This window comes from Lissotriton vulgaris, unplaced genomic scaffold (assembly GCF_964263255.1).
Source record: "Lissotriton vulgaris unplaced genomic scaffold, aLisVul1.2 SCAFFOLD_1542, whole genome shotgun sequence".
Classification (NCBI taxonomy): Eukaryota; Metazoa; Chordata; class Amphibia; order Caudata; family Salamandridae; genus Lissotriton; species Lissotriton vulgaris.
The window spans coordinates 520341-544824 of NW_028241799.1; the positions used below are offsets into that span (position 1 = coordinate 520341).

At 46.6% G+C, this 24484-nt stretch overlaps 1 protein-coding gene across 1 annotated transcript in view; it reads left to right on the plus strand.

Annotated features, from left to right (window-relative positions):
- The window catches only part of HSF1 (heat shock transcription factor 1), a gene marked incomplete at its 3' end in the record, with an annotated part of 430139 nt that overhangs the window by 367375 nt on the left and 38280 nt on the right, over positions 1-24484 (plus strand). The window contains exon 9 of the mRNA XM_086948174.1: positions 21051-21260. Coding sequence (XP_086804300.1) covers positions 21051-21260 — 210 coding nt within the window. The remainder of the gene's footprint in view (positions 1-21050; positions 21261-24484) is intronic.

Sequence of the window (24484 nt, forward strand, 5' to 3'; positions counted from 1 at the left end):
TTAATGATCTGGCAAGGAACCGAGGAAAAACTCAGATCATTCATCAAGTCACTGTCACCGAATCAATGGGGTATCGAAATTACACACAACATCTCGAAAACAGAAATTGAGTTTTTGGACCTGACTATCTACATCTCAGAAAATCAACTTCACACTAAAATCTATAGAAAACCCAGTTCTGCAAATTCCATCCTACATGCCACCAGCAGCCACCCTGCCCACACCGTTACAAACATCCCGGGAGGAGAATATAGAAGGGCGCGCATGAACTGTAGCTCTGTGGAAGAGTATGAAATACACTCAGCAAACATAACCGAACGCCTGAGACAAAGAGGCTATAAAGAACAACCACTGACCAAAGCTCTCACCAAATTTAAAACATCTGATAGACAGAGCTTACTGCACAACAACCAAATACAAGAGAGGAAACAAACGATTCGCTTTACAACCGAATACAACAGTGGTCAACAACACATTCGGAAGACCCTACAAAAACACTGGCACCTGTTGAAAGACAATCCGACCCTGTCCGACACAATACAAAACAAACCACAGATGGGCTTCTCGAGAAGCAGGAATTTACGAGATATCATATGTCCATCTTTTTTAGACATTCAACCAAAACCCAGAGCATTTCCACCACAGACTTTTGGTTTTTTCACCTGCATGAACTGTTCAATTTGTAAATTGGGCAAATCCAGAACTAAAGAAGTCCTAATCAATGGTAACAAATACAAGATCAAAGATCTGATCAACTGTGAAAGCACCTATGTTATTTATCTAATAACATGCCCTTGTGGACAACACTACATTGGCAGCTCCAAAAGACCCTTGAAAGTTCGAATACAGGAACACTATCGCAATATCCATGGTACAGACACTAGACAGTCCCTTGTAGAGCACTTTTTACAGCACCACAAAAACAACTTGAGCTTCACCTTCGTTGGACTAAAACGATTAAAAATCCCCAAACGAGGAGGAGATCTTGACCAGATGCTTCGTCGAGAAGAAAGCTCATTAATTATTGGAATGAACACTGTAACCAAAGGGCTTAACCAGGAATACGAGTGGCATCACTGGCTGTAACTGTCTCCATGTTTTTCCTGTGAGATGATGCAATAATTGAATGGACTCAGACACAGGTCTAAAACAGTTGAGAGAAACTATAGACTATGATTGTTCTTCATTTTTTGCCATGATATAAATCAATTACATAAAAGACTTGCCATGGACAAAACATAACAGATGAAATGTGTAATTACAGCTGGTTTGGCAAAACTATGAAACTTGTCCAGAATCAGCCATGATGTCTGATCACTTCTCTGACATAATGTATCCCAAACTGTTGTGTGAGAATGCAGAGACCCAAGGTAGCAATACCTCTTAAATGAAACCTTAAGATTGTATAAAAAAAGATAATAATCTAACCACCTTAAAAAAGAGGCTAATAGATGTGGATTTAGCCTGATGCACTCGTAGGTGCTCAAAAAAATGTGTGCCCATACCTGGCCCCAGTATGCCTTAAAATTCAAATTATGTCTGTCAGATAACAATTGACACTAACGCAATTTAGAACTGCAAGGTCATATCTGTCAATCAGAATAAACCAGCTCACATTTTTTTGTGTTCCAAATGAGTATACAATCATGTATAAAACTATCAAGATTTAACCTTTTACAAATGGCGCCCGCTTTACCGAGCTAATTTGGCCACCATTCCAAATCAAAGCCGTAGCGAATTATCTTTCTATCAAAAACGTGCTTTGCTGCCAAAAACCAAATAATACAGTGTATGTTCGGCACGTTTATTTTGCCTTTCTTAATAGACAAACACAAAAAATTCACAAAAATCACTTTGTCTTCAGAGAATAAAACTCGTCCCCGAAGTTACTACTTCCGGGTCGTTTGTTGCAACTTCCGGGTTGCTTTCTTCAAATACCGGGTTCCCGCGACTATGGACAGCGCTGGGATTCAACCCGAGACCCGCCATGCCGGAAGAATTGTAGGACCAGAGGCACCTGCCTACAAGTAAGTCCCGTGCGCATTCGTCCCTAACTCGTTTCTTCAATCTACTGCAACCACGCAGCTATAGCATTTCCCTGCCTTACGGCGGGAAACGAACCTTTCCGCATGGACAGCAATGTCCGATATGATGGCATATTGTAACTATACGCCTCTTCTAATTGCTATGCACCTTTTTACCGCCGCTCCCAGTCCGGCGAACAGCACGCCAATTCCGACTGCTGTGTATATATATTTTTTAACTTTCGCCGTTCCCAGTCCGGTTTCCTGCGTGCTATCAGCTCGTAAACACTTCACCTGCTCTCCCTGTATAAACCCCTAGTTGATGGACGGCACTTTACCTTTCCATCCAAACAAACAATATACACGAACAGATGTCCTTATCAGGAGGTGAATACCTTTAATTATACAATCCTAACACTGTATAGAGAGGTGACATATTTTTCTTACCACAGTGCCATTATGCAACTACAAAAATAACGTAACAGTTGCACATCTTTTGTAAACTGATGTATAATTCTTGGGAACTGACCAATACACTGGAAATGTCTTACTTGCTTAAAATAATGCAACTATTATACAATGGAGATGTATGGATCAGCTATTATTTATCGAGTATGTGTCTTTTTAGAAACCAAAACAAACCCACTTATTTAGAACCAATGAGTGTGCGATATGCATAGCAAAAACCAATTGTAAGTCGCAAGGACTACTACTTTTTTGATTAAATTGCGCATATATGCTTCTTTGACAATGCTTAAATATGTAGGCATAATAGCTACGCCTATAACAAATTGAGCAACAGCCACTACCGCAATAGGGTTAGATAAATGACATGTGAGATATAATGAACTTGGGTATTTACATAAAATTGATCTATATAGACAGATGTCATTATATAGCACAAGTGTACTTGGATTGTTTATAATGTCATTTTAACATGCAATATATCGGATGTCAGAAACAAATGCACTCATGAATGGTTTTGCTTGAATTTACAGAAATTGTTTTAAATGTGAAGAACTATATTTTTGCACTTGAGATTATGTTAATCATCTGGAAACGACATTTGCCTACGTGATTTAGCCAATTAGGTATTATGACTATATTCCAATTTTTTTACTTGTTCCTTATGGATTCACTCCCTCTTTTGACCTGGGACTCTAGGATTTCTCTTGTTTGATTGATCAAGTTGTATACTATGACACTTTCTCTTGACGCTTACAAAATCTTGTCGTCCTTCACTTTAATATTTTTAAAAAAACACGTATATGGTTTCTTGTTGTAATTTTCTCTGCGGGCTTCTGTGTCTTTCAAAAATCACCACATCTGACTTTAAAATCACCATATCCTTCTTAGAGCATGATGATAAGTCTGCCAACTACGGCATCACAAAAACAAATCAACCGCCTCTCACTCTAGGTGTTTTCTTTGTTCTCTCTTGGGGTCAACTGCTCTTAGACTACACAATTATAACCCTTTTTCTCATATCCTTCAACAGCCTTGAGAAAGCCCCGGCGCAAATCGCCAAGAGGGGGCGAAACACGTGTCGGCTGTCCTTGTTCTATGAATGAAAATAAAAATAAAGGAACTGCACTACAAAACAAAAATGTCTCTGTCCACCATTTTATGACCTGGGAAGAACGGATATTAATCTTGGAAAACTTATGTAATTCTATGTGGAGAACACACTTACCCCTTTTCTAAACTGTTTCTTCATTTGAAGTTCGAGAGGTCCAGAACTTCGAGTGTGTCTCCACCCACCAATCACCGTTACTTATTTAAGTGTTGTTCAGGCCTCAAAATCCCTGGACCTTTGCTACCCTACTCACAGAAATCCTTGCCATGACTTCCAAAAGCAAAAATCTCCTTGATGATGGAGTGAAACTCGAATAAGCCAAAGCTCTTCCAGTCCGAAAGAGTCACGCACTGATACAACACCACCTTTTCTGACAGTGAGAACTATCATGAAGATGCTGGGAATGATGGTGGCATGCATTCCTTTAATTTCATTTCCCAGGTTATATATGAGCGCCATCTAGAGTGGCTGATGATCTAATGGCCACAGCCAACTGGGAAGTGTGAGTATGTAGAGGTAGTTGCAAGGAAACTGTCCAAAGATTTAGAGTGGGTGACATTGGAAAATGTAACGAAGGGTAGCCAGTCCCTACTGTGTGATGGACATTGGAAAATGTAATGAAGGGCAATCAATCCCCACTGTGACCATGACCATAGATCCATCCCTAACACAGGGTTGGGTACACACATGGGGGACCTCCGGATTATGGGATGGTGGGCTGCACAGAAAACAGAATTCTTAGCATTAAAGGCATTCCACAAGGAAACTATGGGAATAGTAGTGCAAAGCTAAACATTCAGTTTCAATGCACTGATTTACCTGAATAAGTGGAGGGCACAAATTCACATCCTCTATCCAAGCTAGTACAGGAAACCTGGAGATGTACAGTCCAAAAGAGAACCCTCACAACAGGACTGCTGCCAGGACAACAAAATGTATAGGCAGACAGGCCAAGCCAACCCATGGCTGAGAAACCGCAACTTGCATTCAAATTGGCAATCTCTGAAAAGCAGGTTTCCTTTTCAATCCCTGAAAATAAACTACACTCAGGGGGCTAATCGCACCAACAGCAAAGTCACCTGCACAATTCCAATTCTCTTCACACTGTACACACATATTCAGAGCCTGGTCTTGCAATGGATTATCCAGACCTCTATGCTGAGTTCTTAGCATGATTGTTTTGTTGATACTCAAGATGACCATGCCTTAAAGCTGTTGCCTGTCAAGCCCTATCCAACTGATGATGCCACCGCCTATCGCAAAATGATCAGTGTGCAGCAGATCATCACAAGATCCAACTTAAAGTAACCCGGGTAGATGAGGACTTTCCCATTGAGCCACTCTTGAAAAACAGAGTGTTCAGTGCACTACTTGCCAGTGCTGAAAAACATTTTGTGTTGCTCATCTGAAAAGTTTAAAGGATTAGGGAGAGCCAAGGTCGCATCAAGATTGCTCCAGAGATGAGATGGGACGTATTGTATGTTGAGGTAACCAGTGTGAATCAGTGCAATGAAAACGTGGTCACTGCGGTTGATCATGATCTAATGGAGAATGTTTTGTTTTATTGTGCAAAATTGAATAAAAAAATAAAAAAAGATTGCTCCAAAGGAGCCCATTTACTTTAGCGGCCACATATCACTTTAGTCACTAGGAGTAAATAATGCTCAGTTACTGCTCCCATTCTCTGGCTCATTGCTCTCCAAGTCCTGGGCACTGAAACTCCGGTAGGACCAAGATTAACTTGAATGTTAAGTCTCTGCTCAAGCACAAGAAGTCCAGCTGGATTCCTTTCCCTGTCTGTTCTGTGCCCAGGAGATATCACGCTTTCCGTACTCCAAGGGCCCATCTCAGTGAAGGCGGCTCCACGATTTTGAACAACAAGACAAATTGAATGCTGGAATTGTTCAAAGATAGAAAAACCAAAGGTGGTGATGGACAGAGCGTTGACAATACAAACACTCACCCCCAGTCAACTGATCTGGGTTTAATCCATCACCGTTCTTTAGCTCACTCCGCCACCCCAGTTCAGACATGGCCATATGCAAATCAGTCTGACCCTGTGCCTCATGGGAACAGTCCACCCCAAACTTCCAAGCCATGTCTTCCCTGGACCGGAATCAAGCTTCCAAGGACCGGTTTCTGGCATTAGAGCCGTCTTCAGCCGGGCTTGCTTGACTCCAGTGGCAAAGTGAGCAAGGGACTCACGTCTGAGCATACCCTGCCAAATTGAAGCGAACAAAGAGAAACCAAAGGTGGTGAAGGACGGAGCGTTGACAATACAAACACTCACCCCCAGTCAACTGATCTGAATTTAATCCATCACCGTTCTTTAGCTCACTCCGCCACCCCAGTTCAGACATGGCCATATGCAAATCAGTCTGACCCTGTGCCTCATGGGAACAGTCCAGCCCGAACTGCCAAGCCATGTCTTCCCTGGACCGGAATCAAGCTTCCCAGGACTGTTTGTTATGTCCTTGGCCTGGCAAAACTTTGCCATTGACACTGTTGAAAGTTACTTGGCAGCCTGTTTCGCCTTACTGCATTTGCTTCATCAGCCCAATCTTTTAAAATGAACTGTTATGATACTTTTTTATTTTTGAAGAGGCCTATGTAGTGGTTTCCTTCTGTGCCTTTTATTATGCCACAGCGGGACCTTAATTTGGTTCCTACATTCTAGGTGCAAACACCTTTCAAGTTAATGCATAGTTGTATGTTGACTGTTTTCTTTGTGATCACTTCTACGAGCTGCATCAGTGAACTGCAAGCACTATCAGGTAGAAACACTGCATACCACTTTCTTCCCAGACAAGTTCGTATTTTGGACCGTTAAAGTGCCGGCATAAGGAACGCCATTCCTGGGAGCTTCCAATGACCTGGAGAGGCCAATTGTGAAACACTAAGATAACCTCAATGAAAAGCTGAAAAGACTATTCATCCTTCCTCGAATAGGAAAGATCACTGCAAAGAACCACCTCCTTCGGAGACGCTGCCAGCTCCAAAGAGGTTTAATGACGTGGCACCCAGCCATCCTCCTTTTGCTTCCCTCATCACCAACCTTATCCCACCACATCATCTCACATAGAATACTTACAAGACTCATGGGTCCTCCATTGAATTTATTAAACCTGTAGTTCCTCTTCTTGAAAGTAGCTTCACTCACAGGTACTGCTTCACTCAGGCATATAAGTGGGCTACCGGCTCTCATCTTATAAGAACCTTTCATTCAGATAGATAGGGTGGTACTTCAAACTAACCCTAAATTACTCCATACAGTGGTCTCTTCTTTTCACCTCTGCCATCAAACACTTGAGCTACCAGGTTTTTTCTCTCACCCAGACTCAGTAGCAGAAAGGGCCCTTCATACCCCAAATGTCAAAAGGGCATTAATGTACTACATTGTTTGCGCTAAATATTTTTGCAAAACCCACAAGCAGTTTGATGCTTTTTCAAAACCACATTGAGGAAACCCAATATCAAAAGGTGGTTTACTCAAAGTAAGCATGGGGCCGCATGCGGTCCTCCTGGCCTTTACACAGATTCCCCAGGTCAACCTAGCATTGAAATTCAGAAATGTGTTAAATTGGCAAGCATTTATTTACAGGTTAAAGAAAGGAAGTAACTAGTGTGTTCGAGGCATGTGGGCTGCTGAATTCATATCTGTGCATAGATTGCCGCCTAGTGTTGGATCCGGATGATTGCACCTTGTTGTCCTGGAAGATTCTTCGAAGTATCACAAGATAGGTGACTCCTCCCCTGGACTAAAGTGCGCATGGGCATCTTCTCCATCCTCAGATTGTTTTTTTCCGCCATTGGGTTCGGATGTTATTCCTATACTCCAACTTCGGAATCAAAACTAAACTTTTCTAGAGGCCAAAAGGCCATCGACTTCAACGGTATTGTTCTCGCTCTACTTCTTGACTCGATCAAGCTTTCCATCTCGACCCGGTCGTCAACGCGGGCCGTTGAGCCTTTTCAACGCCACGTGGGCCTGCTGTCGATGGAAAGGAGCCCGTTCAAATGGTGCCCACAATGCCACTCCATGTTCCCGCATACTGACAAGCACACAGTATGCAACAAGTGCCTATCACCAGACCACAAGGATGAAACCTGCCCAGCCTGTGCCTAATTCCGTTAGAAGAAAACCATCCGGATTCGACGGGCCGCTAGGCAAGAGATGCAGCGACAGGCACCGGAACCAGACAACATCTTCGAGGATGAACAAGATCTTCCAGAAGCGCAAGATTCGGATCTAGAAATCGTCACCGTCGAGGACCACTCGGACTCCGATGACGACATCCCACCGGGGCAAACCGTGAGTACACTGCTCCCGACACCGATTACCCTGTTACCGAAGGCTCCGGTCGAGGCATCGCCTAAAGGCCTTAGCCAAGATCCGAAACATCATTCAGCAGCCCCGCCATCCAGCTCTGCTCCGAAAACCAAGATTAAGCCTTCAGAGACCCCAAGTCCAAGTAACGTTATCCCAAAGAAGGTTCTAGACCCGAAGGGCGTTGAACCGAAGAAGGCCATACAGCCTAAGGGCGTCGACCCGAAGAAGGCCGTCGAGCCAAAGGGCGCCGAACCAAAGAAGGCAGTCGAGCCAAGAAGCGCAGAACCAAAGAAGGCCGTCGTGCCAAAGAAGGCCGTCGAGCCAAAGAAGGGCGCCGAACCGAAGAAGGCCGTCGACCCAAAGAAGGCCGTCGAACTGAAGAAGGTCGTGTACACAAATGGCATCGTACCCAAGCCTGTGGTCCAGCCAGAGAAGGTTATCGAATCAAAGAAAGGCATCGAACCAAAGACAAGTGCTCCTAAAAGATCGGTTGATCCGAAAAAAGTCATTGAATCTACAAGACAGTCAACCTAAAAAACCTATTGATCACAGAAAGCGTATCGAACCTAAAGATCCGGTCGATCCACAATCACTCATCGACCCGGACAAAGAGGCCGAGCTGAGAAAGAGCAATAAGGCGCTGAAAGTCGTCAAACCAAAAAAGGATATCGACCCGAAGGCAATAGTCGATCCAAAAAAAGTCTAAGCCAAAGAAGTCAAAGACACAACCAAGGACAGTGGAAGAAGAACTCTTCCATCCCGGTCCATCAGAAGATCAGGCAAAAATATATATAAACCCTGAGACTATTAAAGTCACAATCCTACACAGGAAGAAGAGGCCATTGGAATCGGACTCTCATTCCCCCATTCCTCTAAAGAAGAAGGACTTTGGGACTTCTCCCTCCAGACCCTTCATTCCTTTCTATCCCACTATGCCTACTACGCCATTTGCTCCTTACTCTCCTACGCACTCTAGGGACATAGAGGGTGATACATGGTAGGATCCTCAACATGATTATGACTTTCCAGAGGATCCTAACCCTCAAGATGAACCATGGGGTGAATTAACCATGGGGTGAACCTACTGATCCATATGACACGCATCCCATCCCAGACACCTCCTCATACCCAACAAAGCCGTCACCTACTGCAGACACCATTGTCTTCAACCAGCTAATAGATAGGGCAGCGCAGTACCACAACGTAGACATGCACAATGACCCTATAGACGAAGACTTTTTATTTGATACATTCCCTACTTCAGAAAAGAATGTAAGAACACTTCCTATGTTGAAAGGGGTATTAAAACATGCACCAGATATATTTAAAGATACAGCCAGGGCACGCGAAATCAATCCCAGGATTGAAAAGAAATCTAGAGCGGCCCCTACAGACCCTACTTATATCAGAGGTCAGTTACCATTAGACTTACTAGTAGTGGCTAATGCACGCAAAAGGGCCAACTCACAGACAACAGGAGAGGCTCCACCTCCTGATAAGGAGTCCAAAATACTAGAGGCCTCGGGTAAAAGGGTAGCATCACAGGCTTCCAATTCATGGAGAATTGCAAATACACAAGCTCTACTAGCTCGTTACGACAGAGCACACTATGACCCGCTTGAAAGTTTAATGCAACACCTGTCTGAGCCTTTCAAAGCCCAAGCTAATGACCTCCTACAGGAGGGGAAATTTATTACAAACGCCTCCATCAAATGTGCGCTTGACGCAGCCGACACTGCAGCCAGGTCTATTAACACTAGCGTTTTACTACGACGACATGCATGGCTGTGTATTTCAGGCTTTAAGAACGAGGTGCAGTCCACCATTCTTAACCGACCAGTCAATCAAGACTTCCTTTTTGGCCCTGCAGTCGACACCATTTTAGACAAAATGAAGAAAGACACAGAAACTGCAAAATCGATGGGTGCATTGCAGTTTCAGCAACACAGAGGTTCCTTTCGACGCTCCTCATACAGAGCAGGTACACGAGGCAATACTTCACAGACCTCATCTACATACAAAGGCAACACCCAAGGTTCCTTTAAGAAGAACTCCAACAGAGGAGGTTATAGGGGCAACAATAACAAGGGGAGAGGACGTGGAAGCAATAACACCAGAGCCTCCACTGCCACAAAACAATGACTTCATCATGCTACCTCCAGACCACCTAACACCGGTCGGAGGCAGACTCCAACAATTCCTACCCGTCTGGAACGCAATTACCACAGAAAGGTGGGTGAGACACATTATCCAGTATGGTTATTGCCTAGAACTCACCTCTACCCCACCAAACATACCACCCAGACACCGTCCTATGTCCAAAGAATACATCACCCTGCTACAACAGGTGAAGTGCATGCTGGAAAAGGGGGCCATAGAGCCAGTCCCTTTCCAACACCAAGGGACAGGAGTATACTCCCTATACTTCCTTATTCCCAAGAAGGACGGTTCACTCAGACCAATATTGGACCTCAGACCCCTAAATCAATACATACTGTCGGAACACTTCCATGTGATCACACTACAGCAAGTGCTCCCGTTGCTACATCCTAGCAACATTGGACCTCAAGGATGCGTATTTTCACATACCCATCCATCCAGCTCACAGAAAATATCTCAGGTTCACAATAGAAGGTCAACACTACCAATTCAAGGTTCCCCCTTCGGGGTGACCACGGCTCCAAGAGTGTTTACAAAATGCTTAGTGACAGTAGCTGCACATCTCAGGAGGCAACACATCCATGTGTTCCCGTACCTAGACGATAGGCTGATACAAGCAAAATCGTACCAACAGTGTGCAAGAGACACGTCTCAAACACTTCAGCTGCTACACAGCCTAGGGTTTTCCATAAACTACCCAAAATCGCATCTACAACCGTCCCACACACAACAATATCTGGGAGTTACTATAGCTACCTCAGTGGCAAAGGCATACCCAACCTCAGCGAGGATAGCCAGCATGCAGATGCTCATTCGCAAATTTCTGCCACAGCACTCTCTTCCAACTTGAGTCTTCATGCAGCTCATAGGCATGATGGCCTCCTGCATATTCATTGTCCTCCATTCCGGACTTCAAATGCGTCCATTGCAAGAATGCCTAGCACGGCAGTGGAACCAAGCTCAAGGACAACTAAAAGACCTAGTGTTTGTAGACAGTCGCGCTCACAACTCTCTGCAGTGGTGGAACCCACAAAACCTTTCCAAGGGGCGACTGTTCCAAGAGCCGGTTCCACAACTAGTACTAACAGCGGACGCATCATTGACAGGCTGGGGAGCCAACCTCCTTCACTACACAGTACAAGTACAAGGGCTCTGGACAGTCAAGTAAAAGAAACTCCATATCAACCAACTAGAGTTGCTAGCGATATTCCTAGCCCTGAAAGCATTCCAAAAATACTTGGACGGACAACATGACAGCAATGTACTATATCCAGAAACACGGAGGAACACACTCTCCACAGCTGTCCCACTTAGCACAGAGCATATGGAAGTGGGCAATTCCAAAAGATATCTTTCTCCTGGCAGAACACCTCCCAGGGAAAGACAATCAAATGGCAGACCTGCTCAGCAGGCACAGCCAGCAACTACACGGATGGGAGATTCACCCCCAAGTTCTCCAACCATTCTTCAGGCAGTGGGGGCACCCAGAGATAGACCTGTTTTCCACAAACGAAAACTCAAAATGCCAGTACTTTGCCTCCAGGGTCCCACATCCGTTGTCACAAAGCAATGCGATATGGATGAACTGGTCAGGCAGATTCAGTACGCTTTTCCCCCAGCACCACTCATTCCGTTGGTGGCACGCAAACTGCGGCAGCAGTCACTCACACTGATCCTAGTTGCTCCCACATGGGCGAGACAGCCATGGTACACAACGTTCCCGGAACTTTCAGTAGCTCCTCATCAAAGGCTGCACCTCGCACCCCATCTTCTAACTCAGAACCATTAAGAAATCAGACACCCAGATCCCAATCAGATGAACCTAGCGATCTGGCTCCTGAAGTCTTAGATTTTGGATACCTTAACTTGCCTCCAGACTGCATGAACATCATTAAAGAGGTAAGACGACCAACTAGGAGAGCATGCTATGCAGCTAAATGGAAGAGATTTGTTATTTACTGCAACAATAACAAAATCAACCCTTTAGATGCTTCCATACAGAACATTATATGTTACCTGCTGCATCTTCAAAGATGCAACCTAGCATACTCTTCCATAAGACTAAACCTCGCTGCTATAGCAGCATACCTTCAAAACAGGCAACACCTTTCACTGTTTAGAGTACCAGCAATAAAGGCTTTTATGGAGGGTCTTAAAAGGGTGATCCCTCCAAGACACCCACCTTCCCCAGTCTGGAATCTAACTTTTATTAACCCTCAGTAACACTGTCTCCTCAAGTCTGTATGCCGTTTTTACCGGCCGGTTTCCCCCCTTCGCTACCGTGATGGACCAAATAAAAACTTCCCCCTAACAAAGGGTTCTGTGCCAACGTGGCAGAGTCGCACTGTTGGCTAAAATGGCGGGGGCTATAAACTAGAGCAATAAATCCCCCCACTGCCCACAGTTGACCATGAGGCTACATTCCTACTCGGTCAGGGGTCACCTGTACTGAGATAAGGCTCCTTCCTCCTCTCTCATCCTCACCAAGCAGCAACATAGAAGTGGGACTAACTGGACCTGCCCATCAATAGAAAGGGAAACTGGGCTTGCTAACTCAACAACAACAGACAAAGGACTTGTACTCCTGCCTCTCTATTCTCTCTATGGCGGCCATCTTAGACTAGTACACCTCTGTGGTTGCCATCTTAGACTAGTCAGTCTCCTTCATTATCTCACACCTATAACTATACTTTATTTCTCACCGCTAATCTCTCCACGCTTCCTGCCCTATAACCGTGTTCACACCTTTAGCTATCTGCTATTTCTCTCCTTATTCTTTCCATGCCTCCCGCCCTATAACCGCGCCCACCCACCTACACACTCCACCCCCCCCTCCTCCACCTCGTATACCTACACCTCTTCCATTATGGAACGCATGGGCAAGCACACATACAAGATTACCTATCCATCCGAGCTCACCAAAAAAAACGCCAAACGCTTCAAACACAACTTCCTGAAGACCCACCCCGAAACCCCGTTTGTGGACACCTACTTTTCGCTAACTAATGGGGCCACGAGCACTGATATCATCTTCTACACCCCACGCAGAGCACAGTGGAGGAAAGTGCTCCGCGCCTCCCTCACCATCTCCACCTCTAGAAAAACCGCGCATGGCCTAACACTCTCTATTACACCATCCCAACTGTTCCCGGGCAGAGCGACCATCTCCATCTATAACAATGGGATTATCCTATTCCAATCCACTGATAGGCACCTTGATCTACTCGACAATCTGTTCCCCAACTTCCTAAATCATATCTCCAACAGGCAGTCCGCCACGCCTAACACCACGGGTTACTCAACACCCCCCAACTCCAAGCGTCAATACTCACAGCAGAGGAACACCTCACACCTCTCCCCTCTGTCCAGCGCGGTACTCAGTTACACACCCGATCATACTTCCCAAAATCCCCCAAGCACTGGCCAAGTTCACCCCCCCTCGCACATTCCCCATACCCCCACACTCCTCACCCCCCACCTTACGACTCCTGCGAATGTCTCAGATCCCACTGTAATCGATCACCCATCCGATCTCACTTCCCCACACCCCTCATGCACGGCCGAATATCACCCCCCATCACAAATACCCTATACCCCCACCCTCCTTACCCCCCATACCCCACCTCACACGAGTCTCACAGAACCCACCCACAACGCACTGAGCATTTCTCGCACGCCCCCCTACACGACCAACTCGCTCCCTCTCTCCCCCCCCACTCTCACTCCCCACTACCCCACCCCACCAGCCAGACTCACGGAACATTCCACCTCCCTCAACCCAACACCCTACCCTCTAGCCCCCCCCACTCTTAGCCCCCACCATCCTAATGTCACCCCTTCCTTCTCCAGCCTACACTCATCCCTCAACTCACCTGCGCCACCTTCCTCCAGCGCCATCACCTATGCTACTAACCTCCCCCTGTCCTCATCCACGCCATCCCCGCCCATTGCTCACAATCTCTCTCATCCATTCACTATGGCCACAGAGCCCTGTACCCCTCCTTCTACGGCCGCAGAGCCATGTACCATCGCGTGCACATCCCGCCCCACGCGTCCCACTGCCCACCCTTTTGCCCCACTCAATGACGCACCCACTGCTCTCACTCCCAATTCCATCCCCAATCCTACTCTGGACATGATCATATCCACCCTCCTACAAGTCAAAGAAGATCTGCACTCCATCAAAGAACTTCTGTTCACATACCCCAGACACCCCCTACCCTGCACTTCTGTGCCCAAGAAGTACACCACTCGCCCCTCAAACCTCTTCACCCTTCACTCCCCACGCTGGCCTTCGATCCCCGACCGCAAGGCCACCGGCCGCCCCCGTCGCACCCTACACCCCCTCTCTGACCGAGACTTGCATTCTCTACTCCGCTCATATGGCCCAGGTCCCACAAAACTCCCACCCACTACACACCTTCCCATACCCACGATTATCACAAATCCCCTCAGGCCCCCCACACGAAGCAATAGAAGTTCCGTCACCTGTAATCTCAGAAAAGTACCCCTCGCCCTAGAACACTCACCCACTCTCTTCACCCCCAAACTAAAGTGTATCCTGCTCAACTGCAGATCGGCCCCGAGACACTCCGCCAGCATAGCGGATCTCGTATCATCAATGGACCTCGATCTAGCCATTCTGACTGAAACGTGGCTAACTGAAGCCTCCACACCTATAATGGACATATTAGTCCCCCCCAACTATCACATTATTAGACTCGACAGAGATGGCAAGACGGGCGGGGGAATCGCTTGCATCTACAGGAGCAACCTCGTCATCACTGAAGGTCCCTCCCCCTCCCTCTCCTCCTGCGAACTCATCTGCCTCGATATTACTAGCGAGTGCAAACCTGTGTGTTCCCTTCATGTTATCTACCACCCACCCAGGGACAACCTCACCTTCTCCCAACAAATCATGGACACGATATCCACCAACGCCGGTCGACAGATCAATCAAATATACTTGGGAGACTTCAACCTCCACTGGAACGACCAGAAAGATGCTGTGGTGAATAGTCTTAAGTCTTTCCTCAACGCGCTTGACCTCACCCAAATCTGCAACCGTCCAACACATGTAAAAGGCTCTATCCTTGACCTTATCATCGCCAAAGAAGACTCTACCCAGCTGGAGGCAATCGAACCCTGTGATTGGTCAGACCACCACATCATCACCTTCTTCATCAACGAAAAGGTCAAACTTAACCCGGCTCAACCTGCCAAAACCAAGATCTGGAAGAGGGACATGAAGAATCTTAACCCAAACTCCTTGCCTGCCCACACAGGCAATCTCCTTCTTCCCCCGACGGGCGTCTCTGATGTGCATTCACTGACCGACCACTATCTAAACACTATGTCTACAATAATCAATGAAGCCGCACCCCTGCAAATGAAGAGAGTCGCCACCAAGAACTCGAACCCATGGTATGATGGTAGACTCAATGAGGACAGACGTGCTATGCGCATGGCAGAGCGCACGTGGAGATCTGACCCCTCAGCACGGCACCTTAGAGCGCTTAAGAGTAAGAGAAACGCTTACTTCAGAAAAATCAAACGATCAAAATCAGGCTTCTTTAGCCAACAGCTGGACCAAGCAAAAAACCGACCAAGAAAACTGTTCGAGCTAGTCAAAACCCAAACCAAGACGCAGCCTCCACAACCTAACAGCTCAGCAAAGGATATTCCAAGTTGCGAAGACTTCTCTGCTTTCTTCAAGCAAAAGACCGACAACATAAGGAATGATCTCATCAACGACGTAAGTCAATACTCCTGCTCCATAGGTATAACTAACACTCAACCTAAAAACAACGCTTCATGGACGTCCTTTGTCACCTACACTGAAGAATCAATTCAGAAGCTGCTCGGCAACCTGAAACCCGCCAATCACCTCACAGACCCCCTACCTGCCAACGCTGTTAAAGCCCTCACCCCCATGCTCCTCCCACTCTGGACTAAAATCATCAACTGTTCCTTGCAACAAGGAGTCATCCCAGACTCCCTCAAAATAGGGCAGGTCACACCTATACTCAAGAAACCCACAGCCGACCCGGCCGACCTAAACAATTACCGACCTATCACCAATATCCCCACTCTGGCCAAATTGCTAGAAAAATGTGTACAACTCCAACTGACAAAACACATTGAGCAGTTTGACCTCCTCAACCCTCACCAATCAGGATTCAGAGCGAAACATAGCACGGAAACGGCTATGACACACATAATTGATGATGCCCTCGAAATCCTTGATCACAACGAGTCCTGCCTCCTCATCCTCCTTGACCTCTCCTCCGCATTTGATACGGTCAAACACGAGAATCTACTGGAGCTGTTAAACAACAGAATGGGCATATCTGGGACGGTTCTCAAATGGTTCACTTCTTTTCTGCACAACCGGTCTCAGAAGTTCAAGATCAATAATGCATTGTCCTCGCCTGTGCCCGTAACACTAGGCGTCCCACAAGGCTCCTCCCTATCGCCCACACTGTTCAACCTCGTCATGGAACCACTCACCACCTTGCTTCAAGCATCAAATGTACACTTCCATATGTACGCAGATGACACTCAGCTCTACCTCAAACTTCAATCCCCTGAAGACATCAAACTTCTGAATGCCACGCTAAGAAACACTCAAGCATGGCTGGCCGACAATCACCTTAAACTAAATGCTCTGAAAACTGAGTTCCTTCTGATCTCGCCTCCTGCGAAAAAGGCCATCACCCAAACCTGGCTCAATCATCTAACCGCACTAAATGTCCACCCCACCATCGTGGACTCGGCGAAATCCCTTGGCATCACACTTGACTCCAATCTCGACATGCAGCAGCATATTAGCAAAGCAACCAAGGGTGCCAACTTCCAAATCAACACGCTGAGAAAACTCAAACCCTTCCTACCACCCAAGGACTTCCGAACTGTTGTACAAGCCCTAGTCATTCCTCGCATAGACTACGGAATTGTGGCTCTCAGCGGGCTCCCCCTAACAACAACGGCGCCCCTACGAGCCTCCTTGAACGCGGCCGCAAGGCTCATCACTGGTTCAAGAAAACACTCGCACATATCCCCTGACCTAAAAGCCCTGAACTGGCTGCCGTTTGAAGCCAGAGTTCAGCTGAAAATTGCCTGTATGACACATTCGGCCGTACACCACAAGGCACCCAACTACCTCATTCACAAACTGACTATATCAGGAGGCTCAAGATCCAACAGAAGCACAAAGAATCTCCTCCTGAAACCTCGCAGATTTCGGAAGGAAAAAACATACAAACGCTCCTTCTCAGGAATGGCACCCAGGATCTGGAATGCACTCCCGCCAGAAACTAGGCTTATCCCCTCCTCTGTACTTTTCAAGAAAGAGGTAAAAGCCATCCTTATGGCTAGGTTCACCTGAACCCTATTGCTACTGGATCAATGACAGTACAGGGCCCCTAGTCTACCGGCTACCTGATTGCTTATCTATATTAGACTCTTATACGACTGCTACTGGACTAAAATCATAGCACGGATGCCTTAATATTTGTTCTAGATTGTTATTAGTGTGCATACTCTTGTGCAAGTACTACCCTACTTTGCAACTCACTCCCTACCGTATATTACACTGTTTTCAAAAGATTGTTTTCCTACCTACTGTTTCTGTAAAGCGCTCTGATATCTGCAAAGATCTTGTTCGCGCTATATAAAACTCTAAAAAATAAAAAAATAAAAAAATAAATAAATATAGTACTTACCAGACTTATGGGACCTCCTTTCGAACCTCTACACTCATGCGAGTTAGCGAGTTACAAGCACTAACAATTCAAGAACCCTCATGCAAGTACATGCTAACAGGGCGGTTCTTAGAACAAACCCTAAGTTTATGCCAAAGGTCATATCCAATTTCCATATTAATCAATCAATAGAACTGCCAGTGTTCTTCCAAAATCCACAGTCAGTAGCTGAAAGAGCCCTACACACACTGGATATAAAGAGAGCTCTGCTTTATTATGTGGACAGAACGAAATCATTTAGGAAAACAAAGCAATTATTTGTTGCTTTTTCACCACAACATAATGGAAATCCAATATCAAAGTCAGGAATAGCCAGATGGATCGTTAAATGTTATCAAAAGGCTAAACACACTTTAACTGTCCCCCCAAGAGCACACTCTACGTGAAAAATGGGGGCATCCATGGCTTACCTAGGGAATATTCCTCTTGAAGACTACCATACACACTTTCAACAAAACACTCCTGTGTAGACGTGCAAGCAAAGCAGCAAGCTGCTGTAGGCCAGGCTGTCCTCAAAACTCTTTTTCAAACTGCTGCAGCTGGCACAGGTAACCACCGCTAGAGGAGATACTGCTATACAGTCTATGCACAGATATGAATTCAGCAGTCCACATGCCTCAAACTGAATATGCTACTTACCGGTATGCATCTGTTCTTGGCATGTAGGGCTGCTGACATTCATATCGCCCGCCCTCCTCCCCGGTGCCTGTCGCAGCTGCAGCATTATCTTTTGCATGGCCATCTCTTACTTTACTATCCCCATCTCTGCCACAATGGGGAAAAACAATCCGAGAATGGAGAAGATGCCCATGCGCCAGTGGCGGCTGGTGGAATTTGAAGCTGGTGAGGCATATGCATAACGAATGAACGTATGCGAGCATCAGCCCTGGGTGCATCCTCCATCAGACCAGCCCACGCTACGATCCTGCTGTCACCCAGCGCTTCGACGAATCACTTCTAACACGAGTACACACTAACACCAGTACACACTTCAATGCTGCACATTCCCTGGCAGCGAGAGGATGAAATGCTGCATCAGCCCTGCATCCATCAGACCAGCCCCCGCTACGAGCCTGCTGTCACCCAGCACTTTGACTAATCACTTCTAACACCAGTACACAGTGACCTCGGAAAATTCTGGAAACACCTAAAGATTCACACATTTTGGCAAACGTACGCCTTGTGGTCCGCTTACTGTTTCTAATTTCTTGCAACCTTCTCCCCTTTCCGTGCACCGTCCCGTGGCTGCCATAGAGCTTGGTAAAAACAAATACATAAAAAAATGGTTTCAAGACTGATGTCACTCCTACGCTTCCGTTTGCTCTGGCATAGGCTTTACAAAACACATCACTCAGCACACTCCAAGCCTGTGCTCTCCCACATCTCCACAGCGAACACCCGGGCCTGCAGGGAGTGCCAGCCCACTCTCCCCTGCATCGCACTGCTTTCCAAAGCAGGCCCTCACCTTCCCTCCAAGCCTGTGCAATCCCACATACCCACGGCAAACACCCGGGCCTGCAAGATGTCCCAGCCCAGGCCATTCTCACCTGCAGGGCACACGCTTTCCTGGGCAGCCCCCACCCTCTTTCCTCCAGGCCCCTCACACTTCAAAACCTGTGCTCTCCCACACCTCCACAGCAAACACCCGGGACTGTAGTGTATGCCAGCCTGTTCTCATCTGCAGGGCACATGCGTTGCAGATCAGACCCTCCTCTTTGCCCCCAAACTCCCTAACCTGTTTAGTACCACCAGGCACCACTCTGGGCAAAGATTTCACCTCGTTAACTAATGTCAGATTAATACCGAACTACAGCAAACAGCACTTGCCGTGCGTACACAATCTTCATTCAGTGTGAGCACCAGCTGAGCCGCAGGAGGTTCGGGATCGAAAGGCCAGCGAGTTGAGCATATTTGAACTAAAGGCAGCGGTGGCCGAAATGCTCGAGGGAGGGGGGAGGGGTCGCGACCCGAATACAAATTTACCAACATTAAAAATTATAAAAGTAAACGTCCCTGAGCCTGAGGGCTAGGAATCTAGGATACCAACTCCACTCTGGCCTGTTCTGGTGGGTCCGGACCGCAACGCTTGTTCCTGCTGCAGGAGGCAGCCAGCAGGCAGCTTCCCTCCCCTACGCAACGCAAGGGAAGCAGCGCCGGCCAATCACGGAGTTCATGAAGCAGGGGTAATACTGCCCATAAGGAGGAGGGAAGGGGCCACTGCGTGTGTGCGCATGCGTGGGCAAGTCAAAAAAATGACTTGTCCTAAATGCGCACACACTTCTGCTGCCCCTTGCCCTCCCTGCCACGCAGCTCTGCTGCTATCTGCTAGCCCAGCCTGCCGGCTGATACTCACTGCCGCAGGCCCGCCCCCACACACCCTTCCGCGATGACGTCACTATAGTTAGTGACTCCGACCAACGGCGACCTCAAGGCTCAATAATAATTATCATGACTCTGTAATTAAATTGGTATGTATTTATGCAGCGGCCGTCCATGGCTAGTGGGGCAACGCACCCAATGGACGAACCACCACTGCCATGCGCACTGTAGTCTAGGGGAGGAGTCAACTATCTTGTGATACTTCGAAGACTCTTCCAGGGCAACAAGTTGCAATCATCCGGACCCAACACTAGGCGGCGATCTATGCACAGATATGAATGTCAGCAGCCCTACATGCCAAGAACAGATGCATACTGGTAAGTAGCATATTCCTTATAATGTTTGAATCATTTTCATTCATCGAACTTGGAGACCCCACAATAATCATAGATAGCAAAGATGAAGCCCATATGGATATTCGGGTATACCAATCTGCTTCTCCAGAGGTGTATAGAGGGGGTTGGTTGCCGGGCCTGGCCTTCGAACATGTGAAGTCGGGGTCCTGCGCAGGTGCCCAACCCTTGCTACGCATGACTGAAGTTGGCCTGGACTTTTATTTTTCCCACATATATTGTACGTTCAGTGTTTAATGATGTGAAACCTTAACAAAATGGATTGTCTTCTGAATGTCTGGAGCCATTGCCTGATGTTTGTCATTTCATTAGTTCTCTAAATGTTGGTGAGCGATAAAACATTCCGACATATCTAATCTCTTGGTAACTATTGTGGCCTCCTGTGTGTCATTTTGTTCTGTTCTTTGTGTTGGTTGGACTGATTGAAAACAATCTTATGCATCTGATTTCTTCTCTTTTTGTTAGGATGAGTCCTGTAGTTCACATAAAAGAAGAGCCCCTCAGTCCGAGCCCCCAGATAGAGGAAGTCTGTCACATGGACTCTCCTGTCGTTGAATCTGCACTTTCGCCCTCCACTTTCATAGACTCCATCCTGGAGGAGAACGAGTCCAGCATCACCACGAATAGCTCTGCTCAGCCCCAGGAAAAGTGCCTCAGTGTCGCCTGCCTTGACAAGTAAGTGTTTCTCTCTGCGCCCTTTAACTTCATCTAGAATAAGTAATGAAAGAGTCATGAAGGCTGCAGGAAGAATGCAGACAAGGCACTCATTGAGATGCAGCTCTGCACTCTCCTCGTCTACTTCTTAATCTGTTCACACCTAGTGATGTAAATTGCATGGGAAAGGGTTATGTGGGATTCATTCACTGAAGACAGCATTACAGTGCTGCAAGGTTGTGTCTAACAAGTTTCTGTTCTTCTTTTATCCCATCTCTGTACAGGTGAGGACTATATCTGTTGCACCCAGAAACATGAATGTTTAGATTTAAAGGCATTCAAATCTAATCTAAGTTCTAATTCGTGCCTGATTTGCATTGACATTATGATTGAAATTGTGTCAATTGATGCCCTGTTGAGTAGTCTTCTTTACTGCAAATGCATCATGGGATAGGGCATTGTTTTCCTTCGTTTTGGCTGCTGGTACTCTTATTGTGTTGCAAGACACTGGGGTGTAGACATGTCTCAGATGGGCTGACTTCCCCTTGGAGTGGGATGTGAGTGAAGGCTGACCTCTCTCTCCTGGATAAGCCAAATTCCTTGTAGGCTTGAACTGGTCTCCGACACGGAGATATATGCTTGGAGTCACAATGCTTGGATCAGAGCACAGGGATTGTTCTGCTTTGGTCCTTTTGACTTTAACTTTTCCTTTATTAGCTATTGAATTACTCAGTGCTTGTCTTTGTCACCAAGGCACTCATTGCCAAAAATGTTCCCATCTTTCCTTCTTTGGGTAGATTATTTTGTATTCCAGACTTTACCTAATCTTGGTACTACATTTACGAAGATAGTGGTTCTGTTAGGAATGACTGACCGAGCTAATGGGGACCTACATTGTATCGGAGGCTGTAGGAAGTTGGCTTCTTAAAAGATACATCAATGGTCTGATCTACCGTGTAAGGAGTCCAGGGGTTACCTTACTAGTGGACAGGTCTTTTAAGTAAATCCCACAGTGCTCTCTAAGGGGAAAGTGTGATAAAGCAGCCTTAGGATTAACACAGGAGTGTGAAACATTTGCAAAATATACACAGAAGAAGGATATCCAAACCAATTTATAAAAATAGCAAGTATCTTCATATATGTTTCGGGCATCAGAGAACAATTGTTCAGATACAGGGGGACACCTTTGGTCCTCTTCTCCAAGGCCCAGGGGCGTCAGGGCAGAGGTGTCTTTAGGCCGCTGGTTTACTTTCATGGAGCATTTGTGGTCGAGAGTGCTGCGTGCCGAGGCTGGAGGCTATGTTAGGGAGTCCAGGAGGGGTGAACTTCGATGGACTCTGGCTCCGGAGAGCTGGGGAACCTTGTTGGCACCGTAGACCCACTTCAGCTCAGGCTGGAGGCAACTGGTGCAGTGGTTGCTTCAAGTGTCTGGTTTGGCGGTTCAGGATATTCTTCTGAACAAGTCTGCTGTTCACGGGAGGTCTTGATCTTTGTTTAAGGCAGGCCTTCCTCACAAGGTTTTGGGGGCACACAGCTGCAGAACAAGATGTCTTTGGTGTAGAGTAGATGGAGAACAGCAGACAGGTCAGCTGGGCTTGAGCCAAGTCAGGTGCTGTCTTTAATCTTCTCTGCTTTCGCGGCTCTTCGTGTCTTTCTTAGGTCATCAGGATCTACTTCTCTGGTGCAAGGGGCTACCCTAAATACTGACCTTAGGAGTTTTAGGTTAGTGTAGGGTAGTAGACAATGGACTACTGACCCTTGGGAGCACTATGCCCCTATATGACTACTTTCTGTGGGCATAACCCTCTCCCTGAATGCGTAGGTATGCCATCACAAAGATGACTACCTTTGAAAAATCGTGTTCATCCTACAGTAGCCCACCTTAGGGGAGGTACTAGCCTGGAGGTGTCACGCCTACTTGACTAGCTCATTTTTATGCCTGTCCATGTGTCAAGGAGGCTCTGGACAAGGGAGGTAGCTTCCTCTCCTGTGAGAGAAGCCAGATTTGCATTCCAAAGGCGGCTGCTTCTTTGAAGCTTGCCAACCCAAGGAGGCAGGTCATCCTGTGGGAGGGGGTGTTACACCCGCTTACTGGACACGCCTTTGTTCTGGGCATCCTGCGGGCAAAGGCTCTTACCCAAGGAGGTCAGAACAGTGTCTCAGGTGGCAGGCTTGCAAAATCCAGGCAGCAAGCACACCAGTGGCTGGTAAGGTTCCAGAGGGCACCTCTAAGGTGCCCTCTGGGTGCATGTATTGATAAAATGAGCGCTTACATCAGTATGGGTTTACCAATACACGATGTTTGGTACCAAACATCCCTAATTTCGGTAAAGCCATCATGTAGCTGGAGAACTTGTTTTCATGAGCTTCCAGTACATGGTTTAAAATGGCCACTTGTACTGGTAGTAATAGGATTTGCCAGCACAGGGGCACATCTGCTCATGCAAGTATGCCCTCACATATAATATTAAGCAGCCTTCCTTAGGGCTGTTAGACCTGTTGTAGGGGTGACTTACAAATATTACATGCAGTGTTAGGGTCATGCCACAGAGGGATGTGTTACATGTTGTTTTCACCTTTGCCTGCACCAAGACACGCAGCCTGCAATGGAAGTCTTGTCTGTGCTTGGTGAGGGGTCCCTTAGGGTGGCACAATACTCGTGCCAAAGCCCTTAGGGACCCTCTTTAGTACCTCACGTCCTAGGTACCATGGTACCATTTACTAGGGACTTATAGAGGATGCTAAAGTTTTTGCTAATTAGGGGAATAATTGTACATTTTTATGGAAAGAACACTGGTACTGCGGACCTGGCTAGCAGAAACCCAGTACACTTCAGCCACAGTTGCGTCTAATACCAAGCAAAAAGTGGGGGAAAGTACTGCAACAAAAACCTAGTTTCCTACAGAGGCCTACTTTGTTATACCTTCCTTCAGCAACATTGTGGTAGTCGGCGCTGTATAGAACGGTATCCAGAAATTTGATGTTAGCTGTGTTGCATTTACCTACTCTTGTTTTTTAATTAGGGCAATCCATTATTTGGATAGTATTCTCTCTTTTGGGCCTCAACACTCGTGCCCGTATTGGGCAACTATTCAAAACTACTGCGGGTAAACAACTGAAGAAGATACATAAGAGCTACAGCTAAAGTGAAAATTGCCTTGTAGTGTTTCTTCTGTTACAACCACATGTGAAGCCTCAATTAAATATTAGTTCTGTTTGAGACATCGTCTAGGTTTATGGTTCGG